The 13,872-nt window shown below is 37.3% G+C and overlaps 1 protein-coding gene across 2 annotated transcripts in view; it reads left to right on the top strand.

Moving 5' to 3' along the window:
• LOC120629233 (myosin heavy chain, non-muscle) overlaps nucleotides 1-13,872 on the top strand; it is a 103,804-nt gene that overhangs the window by 58,288 nt on the left and 31,644 nt on the right. For both annotated transcript variants that reach the window (XM_039898102.1, XM_039898103.1), the window contains exons 2-3: nucleotides 4,448-4,604; nucleotides 11,349-11,470. In XM_039898102.1, coding sequence (XP_039754036.1) covers nucleotides 4,448-4,604; nucleotides 11,349-11,470 — 279 coding nt within the window. The remainder of the gene's footprint in view (nucleotides 1-4,447; nucleotides 4,605-11,348; nucleotides 11,471-13,872) is intronic.

The raw sequence follows: 13,872 nt of genomic DNA, 5'->3' as shown, positions 1-13,872 counted from the left end.
CCTTCATTTTAAGGAAGTCTGAATCAATCAAAACCTTGCATTAAGAATTTTAGTTAAAGTATCCATAACATTCGTGCTCTATTTATTGAACTTTGGACTCTAGAACCTTATAGCTAACTATAGGTCCCATAAGAATTATTCAGAGTCTCTCAGCTGGAGACAAAGAATGCTATGCTACGTGTTCGCAATATAAATGGGATCTATGGAAGATCTAGTTTTGAGAGAGTTACCGACATCAAAGACTCACGAAGCTCAAGTGGCAACGTGAAGGGCATTTAATAGCTCGGGGAACTGATGAATGTTGTCCCAAGGTGCTGGAATGCAGCTATGCTAGAGATTCCAGTTGGAGGATAGACGACATCAAACAAGTCGCAGAAACCAGCTGGATGCAAGCAATTTTGAATTTCTTACAAAAGTCCTCTATCCAGCTGCGGACGTTTATCGGCTGATATGATGATAATGTACATAATAGTACACTAGTGGTTGCTCGCGATATCGACTGCATCAAATTTCTGATACACGATCTCTTCTTCACATGGCTATAAAATTATCCTTATAAAAAGCAGTAAATAAATGCAAACGTTGCTGCCTATCGTTTCATGTTTACATAACTTTACTCTGCCCTCCAGACGCTAGGTCAGATCGCAAATTGATTCGCAATAACAATTGCCCCTGTCCGTTATCGGTGGACGATAACGCACCATGACTTTGAAGTTGCCGCTCTGTCGAGATAAATGATCCATCGTTAGTTTCTAATACATAATGTTTAATATCCTCTATTATAAGCATCAATAAATATATTGTCCGCTCACATGATTGCGCGTGTACTGCAAATAACACTATCTCGTCAGCATTATTTTAACCGATAAGTTGTCGATTGATGGGCATAAGTCTTTATTGAGAACTTCCACACAACATGGTCCTGTGTCGCTTGTGTACACCGACTTGTTTGATTTTGCTGGTCCACCTTGGGGTTGGTGAAACAACCCTGCGTTTTTGAATGCGGGATCGACAGTCGACACTCCATCATCTCGGGACTGCATCGTCCTTCGGCCCTTTATGCTACGTTCCCATTGCCACAAATACACATTCACAGACATACTCTTAGTTTATAAGCACTTTTGAAACTTCAAGTCTGTCTCATTCGGTTTGGAAGACAGATTCTACCAAGAAGATCCGGCAAGCATTAGCTTTGTTTCAGCTATGTAGGTGACTGCTACGGATGTATGGGTCTGGTTCCCAGGGAGCATGGTATAGGAAATAAGAGGAAAATCCCATGGTGGTTTAAAGGTCGGGTATACGTGTACTCTACTCCCGTCAGAGGGATCATAATCTCCTAAGGTCTTGCCCAAATTAACAGGGGTAGCAACAAAACTTTTTCACCTCTCCAAAAAAAAGTCTTCGTATGCACCGCGTATGACTAATAGGCAGGATATTATGATATGAACAGAAGTATAAAGATATTTACGTATATATGTGACCAAAGGTCAACTCCCTTTGTTATATTTTTAATCTAAGTAGGCTATTTCAGTAATCTATCTGATTAAACGACCGCCGTTACCTCGCAATCGGTTATTATGATATTAAAACGCATTCGTTATTATGTGTTTAATTTTAATTACGATGGTCATATTATTACACTATTAATAACCAGGTTCAAATAAATCGATAAATGATACGAATGGTTCCTTAATGATTTTCAATTTCATGAATTTGCTCAAAAATTTTTAATCATAATTCGATGGAAACAATAGATTTTCTAAATCCATAGTTCGAATAACTATTGCAGACTCGGTGCGGTTTGTGGTAGTGGATGATTTGGATGCCTTTTAGAATTTAATATGATGATTCATTTGAAATTGAATGGGTTCTGTTTTAAATAGTCAAACGATTATTATGACTAGTTATTCTTTAAGCCAATAATCAAACATTCCAGGCTAGACATGGTTCTAGAGTTATCGCTGGAAAGCAAAGGACATAAATCATCGTCAATAACTATGAAAGGCTTTGTTCTGTCTGTTTGTTAGACAATCAAATTGGCTTAACGTAAAAGTTTGAAATTTTGAGAGAATGTGCTCTGAGCACCGGAGAGGTGTACTCTAGAGCTGAAAGGGTAGATAGATAAAAGAAAGTCTTTATACAGAAAAAAAATACAAATGAACAAAAAAAAAGGTAAATAAATAGATATGCGCAAAGGCGGCCTTATCGCTTGAAGCGATCTCCAGAAAACCTTTGGTTGATGAAGCATATTTGGTGCGGAAAACGGGATAGTGCAAAATTCTATTTTAAAGAAAATAATTGATATACAATAAATGTACTTTGGATACTAATACTACATAATATAAAGATTGTTGGGAGAAGCCTTTAGTCCAGCGTTGGACTGTTATAAACTTATGATGATGTGATTGTTTCCGTTCTCGACTTCGGTATGTCTCATGAGTTTATCCAGAGATGGCAGCATTGACGCATTTTCACTTTACAATCGTTGTATTTTTATTTTAAATAGCAATGGCGACGTGAGGTCACAACGTCGTCGATAAAGACTCAATAACCAAACAAGTTGCAGTTTGAGGTGAGAATCAACACGAGTTTAGGAAGTTCTACCAATCCGGTATTTCAGTGTTAATGGTTACAAGAATATTTATTTGTCTAACCTAAACATGCGTTCCTTGAAGTGTTTCCTAAGCATTTTCGAACGCCTGCAAGATAGGCGTGAACTATATCAAAGTTACATTATATTTAACAAAAATGCTAATAACTCGAAGATTATGCTTAAAGAAGAAGAATAGGTCGTGGAAATAACCAAATAACATATTTGAGACCGAAAATATATAAAGCACTTGTCTGTGAGCGGTTCCATAATGGCCTCCCACTGATCGGCATTTCTATGGAGCCATAAACAGTAGCCATCATCCCATTTCTTGCTAGACATCTGATAATAAAACTTTCAAACAATAGGTAGTAAAACAGGCGTCAACGCACTCCGCATTTGGCAAGTTTCTAGTGGTGTACCTACATGATACAATTTAAACACGTCAAACCATCAGCTGGGGGAACGTGGATTGTTTGGACAGCGCAGCCCCAGCGGCGTGCACTTGGTTTCTTACTAGGGTATGCATACAGCAGGAAAATAACATAAAACGGAAACTCGAGATATATATATATATATATATCAATTTTAGGGTATGCAGTGCTTTTCTGCATGTATGAAGTGCACGCTACTGCGCAGCCCTTATACAGGACAACGGGCGATCCAACTTCAATAGAATTCTTTACCACCTATAAGTAGCACTCGATCGAGTGGAATGGTGACGACATCCATCTGTTCTTCTTCTAAGTTGTAATCCATAGTCCAACTAATTTAGTCCGGTCTTGGACGAACTTCACACGAACACTCACGAAAGCTAGCACACTCCTGTAGAGCAAAGACTCGCGCCACTTAATGAAGTCTACTCATTTTCTCATCTCGTCTCATAGATATTAGATGTAATTCCTTAAAATTTAAATTTGAAAAACGACCTCCCGAGGAAAATAAGACAGTTTAAAACTTTTAACATCTGTAAGTCGCGCGTAAAAGCCTATTTTCTATCTAATATGTAATTAATGATTTATATATATACTAGCTGTTGCCCGCGACTTCGTCTGCGTTTGTTTTTGTTTTTAGAAACACATGTGGCATTCAATTTCGGTGTAATTCTACTGAAATTTTTAAGTTGTGTATTCTTATATAAAAGAAGTAAGTAAGTAATTATTTAAATCGGTTATCATTTGACGGCGTTATGGTGTTAAATCGTCAAACACTTTCTTCCCTCTCCCGAAAGAACTGAGCTTAATTTCGGGATAAAAAGCATTCTATATTACTTCTAATACCTTCAGGAATATGTGTACAAAGTTTAATGATGATCTGTTCAGTAGTTTTTGCGTGACAAACAAACAAACAAACAAACTTACATTCACATTTATAATATTAAGTAGGTAGTAGGTAGGCATATACTCATATATTGTATATATATATATATTTGACGGCCGACTGGCGCAGTGGGCAGCAGCCCTGCTTTCTGAGTCCAAGGCCGTGGGTTCGATTCCCACAACTGGAAAATGTTTGTGTGATGAGCATTAAGTGTTTTTCAGTGTCTGGGTGTTTATATGTATTTTCTAAGTATTTATGTATATATAATTCATAAAAATATTCATCAGTCATCTTAGTACCCATAACACAAGCTACGCTTACTATGAGGCTGGGTGGCGATGTGTGTATTGTCGTAGTATATTTATTTATATATTTATATACACATGTAAAATACATAAATATGTATAATATATATATCACATTTTTAGTTATATTTCCTTAGTCGCCTCTTACGCGATCCACAGGAAGAGGATTGGTGGTGACAACTGCTGGCACCATATCTCACAAATACTAACATAATTCTGTTACTTGTTCCAGACATACTCCGGGCTCTTCTGTGTGGTGGTCAACCCATACAAGAAGCTGCCCATCTACACGGAGGCGATCATGGAGCGGTACAAAGGCATCAAGCGGCACGAGCTGCCGCCACACGTGTTCGCCATCACCGACACAGCCTACCGCAGCATGTTACAAGGTATGCTCGCTTGTTGCTATTGCGCACTATCTGAAAATATACTCACCAATACGGATGATACCCTAGTGGGTAAGGCTTCGGCTCTCCTTTCGTGGAGATCGAGTTCGAGCCCCGGCACGCACCACTGACTATTCGGAGTTATGTTTATTTTTATACCACTACAAGTTAGCCCTTGACTGCAATCTCACCTGGTGGTAAGTGATGATGCAGTCTAAGATGGTATAATGCTAACCTGGTAGGTTTTTTATAACTCTTACAATGCCTATCGTTAAGCTTTTTTATAACGCGTACGGGAGATTTTCTTCATTTTATATAATTTGCATACCCTGTGCATAGTGCATACCCTCTATGCACGCCACTGTCAGGGGGTATGGTTGTCATACTCTTAATCGTTTTCGCACCGTAACACTAAATCATTTAGAGGCACGTCTTCGTCGGTAGGGTCGTAACCAGCCACGGCCAAAGCCTCCCACCAGAGCAGAGAAAAATCAAACATAATAAATTTCTAAATTGCCCCCTGTCGGGAATCGAACCCGGGACCTCCAAATTGAATTCACAGCGCTTACCGTTGCGCCAGGGAGGTCGTCAAATATGTTTAGGGAAACATCTTGAGGAAACCTGCATGCCTGAGAGTTCTCCATTAAGTTCTCAACGCCGCGGCGTGTCTACCAATCTTCACTAGGCCTACGTCGTAGACTACGGCCTGAACCCTTCTCATTCTGAGAGCAGACCTGTGTTCTGTAGACGGCCGGTAATGGTTTGATGACGATGATGATGATGAATACGGACGAGCACTGTCAGTTAGTTCCACCTAGAGGTGAACATGTTTGTTACAATTAACGAACTAACTGCCTCGTTGATCTCTTGACTGCAGATTACTGCAGGTTCGATTCTAGGGACGGGCATATGAACATTATTGGGTTTTGTATCAAGAATTTTTTAGTACCTCGCGTTTGAAAATTAGCAGTGATTCACCCCCGTGCCTCGGAGAGCACGTTAAGCTGTCTGTCGGAAAAGAGAGTGCACCTGCGTTTGCGCCAACACACGTGCTCCATAATATCTCCCGCGAGTTAAGTCGGAACATCTCTTCGGAGATTGACCACCGTGTCCAAAATCGTTCAGGGAATTTTTATTTTTTTATTTTTAGATCGTATCTAACGAGCGTACATTAAAAAAATGCATGTATAACTTATGTTAAAAAAATGGAAATGAAATTCACACATAGGTTTTGTTTTGTTAAATACCAAGTGAGTGACCCCAGACCGGTGACAACTGACATGTGTAAAACACACAGCGCCCTCTGCGTAAAAGTATCCAGTAATCGTTCCCATTCTACATCCGTTGCCTAATTAAAGTTTTCCTAACGTTGTCTAGACGGTGGTTACACCCCACGGTCTGAAAGGCGTAGACGATGCGACTGGTGGACTGATCACGGTTCGCCAATCCTCCATTAAGCTGTTTTCTTTTTTGCGAAATAAGATGAAAATAATTTATTTTGCGTTTAGTCAGTGAGCTAGACATTCTTTTATAAAGCAACTAGCTGTTGCCCGCGACTTCGCATGCGTCTGATTTTGTTTTTGATGTAGCATAACATTTTGTTGTAGTTCTAAAAAAATTTAAGTATTCGGTATCGGTAAGCCTTAAATGTGGGGTTTGCTGCTGTCCGCTGAGGAGGTCTATCCTCTATCTCTAACCACAGTTTGGGCAAATTTAAACACATAGTATAACCTCTATAGTACAAAAATAATTATTTAAATCGGTTATAATATGTCGGAGTTATAGTGTAAAATCTTCATAAACTTTCATCCCCTCTCCCAAAGGAACCGAGCTTAACGTCGGGATAAAAAGTATCCTATATTACTTCTAACTCTTCCAAGAATATGTGTACAAAGTGTCATGAGGATCGGTTTAGTAGTTTTTGCGTGATAGCGTAACAAACAAACTTACATTGACATTTATAATATTAGAAGGGATATTAGTAGGGATAAGGATTATAAAGCAATGATTATGTTTAGCAAAAAGCATGTTAAATTAACATGCTAAGACACGAGAATTCGCAAGGTTCTAGCAATGATTACCTACACCATAATTACACTACTAAGTAGAGTACTGGCTAATTACTTCAGTCCTACGCGGTTACCCGTAGTTATTCAGTCTCGAGATGCACCTGGTTTCATCATTAGTATGTATGGTGTAACTTCCTACTTTGTGAGTCTTGTAATCTTCGCATTACGAAAGGTAAACAACTAGACAGTGGGCGTTTTCCATCGCATGCGTGTTAATAGCAAGCGCTAGTGATGTGCTCTAAGGGGACTAATTAATAAAATGTATCGACTAACGTATCCGATAATAATTTATCTTGTCGATAACTTATTAAAATTTTTATTTTTAAACTACTCTTAAACGGCAACATCGCTTGCGTTCTTTCGTCCGCGTTAAATCCCTTGTCGACCGGTTTTTCCTGGGATAAAAAGTAGCCTATGCTACTTTCCGCCCTATCAGCTAACTCTGTGCCAAATATCAAGTTGAGAGATTGCTTAGATGGGGCGTGAAGAAGGGCAAACAGAGTCGCTTTGGCATTAATTATAAAAGTATGGATTTGAGAGTCCGTTTTCACTAACGACGGACAAAGTAATGCCTTAAATAGTAACGCCTAATCAAAGAAGATTCCTAGGCATACATTCACCTTTAATCAATCGATTTTAACTAGGCAACTCATATAACCTACTTGTCTATGGTTATTGCCACAAGGTGTGGTATTTTGTGTCTGTATTATCATATTTTGCATTTTCCGTATGGATTTAAGATTATTTAAAAAACACGCATGTACATTTTTTTCATCTATCCATTGTCAGTTTACGAGTACCCCCGAAAATTTACCATCCTTCGATTCAGTGTTATAACATTAGACGGCGCCTAACGTCGTTAGACATCATAATTGCAAGAGTTCGTGAAACGTATTTTTCTCTCTAGGAAATCACTAGGCATCCGATTAAGTCTATTCCTCTTCTCTAGTCCTTACTCTATTCCTAGGTTTAGTGAAATATACCTCAGATATATGTCAAAATTATCTCGCAATAGTCTTGTTTTTAGTTTTTTAATAATAATTTATCGTATTTACTGTAACTTTTTATACGCATTCATTCTCATCTAACAGATATGTCATAGACTAAAAATTATAAATAACCTATGGAACGAGAGATAACTACACTTCGAGTGTGAAGTTATCGTAGCTCTGCTATGGTATTTTAATAATTTAACTCATAGGAACTTGACATTAATTGGTAGTTAACGAAATATATTTGATTGCAGTTTGAAAATGCGCTGAAAAGCCTTCGACGGTTGTAATTAATTATGAACATATTTGAGGTCAATTGCTGTAAAGCTACGATAAAGATAGCTAATGATTATTATGAGCTCAATAAATAATGATAGACAAAGGTCGTACGTATCAATATCGAATTAAATATGTTTACATTGTTCACATTTTAAATTAGACGTAGTTAAATGAAAAGGATCCAAACAACATTGAGGTGGTTGCATGACATTCAATTAAACGTGGCATAACGTTGGAATAGTTATAGAGTATTTTTGACGTGACAACGTCTTATAATTCGATGGAGCCGGCTGCACGCACGAAAAAACATAACGTATGCGGCGTTACCTCGCTCTGAGGCGTTCCATTCAAGGCTTGAAGTGCAAGCGGGAGCGCGGAACGAGCGACAAAGAGGCACACTCGGCCTCCGCGTTCGACATCTGTCTCTCTCCTACTTGAGTGAGCGATGCGGCTGCGTGGACAGCTTCTATACAATAATACATTTACATGTTTTCGGCAAGGATGAAGTGCAGTGAAAAGTGAATGTGGTGTCAATTGTTTATAGCAACGATAATATCTATCAAACAAATAAAATTAAAATTTTCTTTTGAAAAATGCAACCATTCCATCAGTATTTTCTTACGACGTTGTCACGTTCAACTATCGTCAGTAAGCCGACTTTACAGACAACCAATTTGTTTTACTCTCTGACATTTGAAAGGTGCTGCCAGTGGCAATCTGTCGTTCCTGTTGTGAGGTTATGCCACATTTATTTGTAGGGCCTTAAACGTCTAAAACGTACCTCAGTATTGGTTAGATACCTTTCTTTTTTCAACTATGTCTACTTACAAGCCATGATATTCAAATTTTGAATTGAATTAAAATGTGGGACAGCGTCGAGTGGTTTTATAAGTTTGCTGACAGCTTTGTCTTTATCTCTACTGTGCCAATTTTGATGAGTTTTTATTTTATATTTAGTACATACATAGTACATAATAGTAGCTCTAAGTTTCTTCCTTGCTTCTTCTCGGTAAAATCAGCCTTCCAAACCGATAGGCTTGTCGTTTCAAAAGTGCTTATAGCTTACTTGAAATAAATATTTTTTGCATATTTTTGAATCTTAAGATAGTGTTACACTTTGTTAAGTTTGAACCTCAACTTATTTAAAATAGACATTATCGTAGTTTTGAGTTGTGGTATCGCAGTTAGACTTGGAATTTTAAATTCATTTCATGCATTATCGTTTCAATAATATAATGATGTTAGTTTTATTTCTTATCGATAATATTTAGAAACTATTTTATTCAGAAGTAACATAGGCTACATTTAATTTGGGTAGAAAGGGCGGTGGCTGATATAAAATTACGTTCAGACCTTTAGGTAACTCGGATGATACCGCGGTAAAAGATAGTAAGTGACAAAAATACCCATAAACACCCACCAAAACTAATAAAATAACCAAGTGTGTCAAACTCTAGTACATGCTATTGTTACCTAAAATTGATAAAGCTTATCTAAGGCTATTTATTCTAAGATACGCTTTATTATTAGTTTACTAGTATCTGTTTTATAGCCCTGCTTTTTAACCCGGGATAAAAACTAGACATAGACATAAATCTACTTTTTGACCCGGGATAAAAAGTAGACATAGGCTACTTTAAATAATAATAATGGAATTGCTTGCTTTCAAGTAACTATGCCAAAAATCAAGATTTGTTGCTTACTTAAGTCGTGAAGAAAGGGCATACAAACTAACATTTAAACAAACACACTTCAATACTTTTTCGCATTTACCAATAAATAAATAAATAAATATACTACGACAATACACTCAATATAATATTAGTATTACTTTATTTAAAAAACTCAATCATGCTATTGTGAATATCCTAACTGATTATTTTGTATATTTTGTACTTGTACCTATTGCTTTATATATGTAATCTAGATTTGGCCTTATTTCACTAATAAAATAAACCCTTAACAAAAATAGTTTGTAACGCTGTTGGATTACTAATAAATAAATAAATAAATAAATAAAATACATAATACATAATTAAGTTTTATCGATACTCAAATGTGCATCACTAGTCGGTGATAGGCTAGGCAGGCGACATGTTGGAAGCAGGCCATTTGTCTAATTGTACACTAATGGCGTGGGCAATAGGGGAGCGATACACTTTACTAAGGGAGTTAGTTCATTTGTAGTTAAACACCAACGCCATTATTATTTAATACAATGAAATATTATAATTAGTACAAGATTTGCTCGCTCGCAATCGAGGGGTCGTTCCCGAGTATCGTACAACTCGGACTTCAGAGTAAAATGGATTTTATTTTAGAAACATTATAGCTTAAATTTGCCTTAAATTCTTCATTTATGGGTTTTTGACACTACGTTTGTGAAATAAAAATCAGAAGTAAGGGATTTGCGACTCTAAAACGAGTGATATGAAGTCCATTTTACTTTGACGGTGTAGAGTTTGCGTGTGCGAAAACGAATTCTCGATTGCGAGTGCATCTTGTACTAAGGCTACAGTAGTGATCATGAAGATGAAAATAATGACCAAGTTCGTTGCTAGGGTCGAAGTAGTAGTAGAGCTTTTTCATCCCTTATGGGGATATAATCAGGGGAAATATTTTTTGCTTCCTGTCTATGCTAGTCGTGCAGGGGATTATAAAAAAAAACTCACAGTTAAATCGATCTCGGTGATATTCTAAGTGCGCAAACTATTTGTTAAGTTCATACTGCGGTCAAACTGTCGGCCCTGATCAGCGTTAACAGCTGATAAGTTTCAGAGTACGTTACCCAAGCTGTCAGCTTCCATTGAAGCAGTGTAGTAGGTTTAAACTCTATAGCCCTTTCTCCTACGAGAGAGGAGGTCTAAGACCCCTAGGGGAATTATTTGCCGATGAAGTCACATTTTTTTTTTGTATTAAAAGTTAGCCCTTGTCAGCAATCTCACGGTAGGGTAAAACTAGGTAATACGCCTCTGTTGACAAAATTCAAAAAAATCAATATTTATTTATTTCAAGTAGGCCCATTTTATAAGCACTTTTGAAACGTCAAGTCAGACTGACTGTTTGTAGTAACTCTACCACCGGTTCAGAGGGCAGATTCCACCGAGAAGAGCCGGCAAGAAACTCAGCAGATTGCTGTTTTTCAACATCATTTTAAATTCACTATTTTTTTTGACAATGTTTTCCTTCACAGTTGAATCAAGTGATTGTTTAATAATTTAAAATGCACACAACTAAATGAAAAGTGAGATGTGCGTCCTGGGATACGAACTCGGCCCCCGGAATGTGAAGTCGAGCTCCTACCCAGTGCGCTATCACTGCCTAGCCGGGTATAAAAAACAAGCCTAGGCGGGTATTTTTAATTAGGATGATGATGACGTCTAACTTTTCTATAATTTGTCTTTCAGATCGAGAAGACCAGTCCATTCTCTGCACGGGAGAGTCGGGCGCGGGCAAGACAGAAAACACCAAAAAGGTGATACAGTACCTCGCGTACGTCGCCGCATCCAAACCCAAAGGCTCTGGCGCGGTAAGTTCAACTGACAAACTAGCATATAATTTTATATAGTTTAAATTAACTGTGACCTTAGGGCCGAATAATACATCCTAATTACATACTATGCGCTGTGCACTGAGCACGTTAAAACGTAGAACGGTGATATTATAAGAAAGAATTATGAAGTCGAGAAATCGACGATGCTACAAAACAAAAACTTTTTCTTTGCAGTTGTTTTTCTTTAATATTTTTTTTTGTTTACTTGTATTTCGGCACTATTTCGGCAGTTTCGATGACCGTTGCTAAAATGAATATTAGTTGAATTCATTTAACTGTACAAGGACACCTCTAGCCAGTTTTTTAGGTTATGTCATACGTTATTTGGGCGCCCGTATAGGATAAAAATCACTTAGGTATATTTACAGATTATATGCTGTTAAGCTGTAGGTTAGCGAAAGGTTGAAAAAATACTATCTATAGTGTGTTCTCCGAACAGCGTTGCCACTGTGTGTTTAGAAAATTGTAACTTATGTATATTTTTGTTTTAACAAAGCGCGTTCCAATTTACTGGTTCGATTATAGGATTCGGGTAAGGAAATAACTTATTGTTTTACCCTGAACATTGCCATAATCACCTATGTCGTGTCTATATTCACTTCATTGTATTTAAAGGAAAAATCGTGTATGGAGTATGATGAAATAGTATATATATAGCAAACAAAAACATTAATACATTAGTAAGTGAATGTTTTGTGATGTCGTCTCCATTTTTAAATGTTAATAGGTTACTTCATTACGCTAAATAAACGTTATTTTTGCTAAGCAATGGTAACTGCATTAAAAAGCATTGCCACAGCAATTTATCATCACATAAATTTAAAAATTTCAACATTTAGTTTAATAGAAGTACTGTAGTAATGTTTTGGTTATAGTAGTCAACGTTTTAACGCTGCTGTGCTGGAATGGCAGCCCCGTACTGGTAAGCGCAGCGTTGGTCGACCCCCAACGAGGTGTACAGACGACATTAAGCACGTCGCAGGTAGCCGCTGGATCCAAGCGGCTCAGAATCGTGGAACTTGGAACTCCCTACAAAAGACCTATGTCCAGCAGTGGACGTCTATCGGTTGATGTGAATGAATGATCATTCATTGAATGAGTCAACGTTTTGGTTTTAGGGATTGATGCGATTTTTACACATGGAGCATTTATTGAGACTGTTATCTGCTAAATTTGAGTTAGGATGGTTAATTCTTACAATTTAATGCCTCACAAAATAATTAGTCGAAGATCCTCCGCCAACATCGGTAGGCTAAAGTTTTTGCTTCCGCAGTAACTTTATTATTACGGTAGTTTATAAAGCATAACGAATCCGAATTGCAGAGCCGTTAGAGTCGAAAGTCCATCCCCCGGGCATGTGGGAGACGCTTTCGCGCGACGTCAAAAGTAAAGGACCTGGTGGTCTGAAAAAGTTAAAGAATGTGTCACGTCAAGTGTGCATGAATTGTTGATGTATTTGTTCAATTCTGTGTTGCTTCATAGCGACACATTTGAAGCGTTAAATCCATTTAAACAAACGCTTGTCAATGGTATGTGTGTGTTGCCGTAAATGCATAATGGAAAATATTAGTACGCATACACATACTTTAATTCATTTAACAAATATACTTGAAGAAACATTATTCTTAGGTATCTCAGTGTATTTATAAGCTTTTGTAGGTTTTGCTAATAAGATCAATCATTCCTTGTTACAATTAAAGTAATGTATTAGGAGCGCTATGTCCTCTCTTCTAGAGGCGTTGATCTATGGTAAGAGCTGATGAACCCCAGAATTTTCAATTATCTCGCCTAGATTAGTTCCACGGAGACAGATGGAGTATTGTTCTCAGAATCTTAATGTAGCTTCATCGAGTTTTTTGGTAAACAGTGATGAGATCTTTCTTCTGGGATAACACGTTGTCTAACTTCCAAATATTCGAAGACGATCTCGGACACTGTATACATATGGGGCGGTTCCTGTATTTTATACATAAAGTCAGTTAATGAAAATTTATGTAAAAATTTAGCTGAGGTCATTAAAGTGACGGTCAAAAATATCAAACCATTACATTTTTGTTACTAAATTTTGTAGTTGTCTTTGGGACGTGTTCCTTGTATGCACTGCCAAGTGTTGCTCTGTTTATAGTGGGCCGTCTACTTCGTCGCACAGATATGACTATGAAAACGTCTGGGTTCGGAAATCGAATTTGCAGTCAACACAATGCACTTTTATTTGTAATCCCTGGAATCAATTATTAATAAAATTATAGATTCCAGGCGAAACATAAGTTTTTCATAACCATGAATACTGTAATAGCCAATGACATTAAACTCCTTTTACAGCTTTCCTTTTATAACTCATTAAAAGAAATTTTTTTTTTTCTAAATCTTTCTTAGGA

The sequence above is a fragment of the Pararge aegeria genome, chromosome 14, assembly GCF_905163445.1.
Source record: "Pararge aegeria chromosome 14, ilParAegt1.1, whole genome shotgun sequence".
NCBI lineage: Eukaryota > Metazoa > Arthropoda > Insecta > Lepidoptera > Nymphalidae > Pararge > Pararge aegeria.
This window is presented reverse-complemented; position numbering and strand designations above follow the sequence as displayed.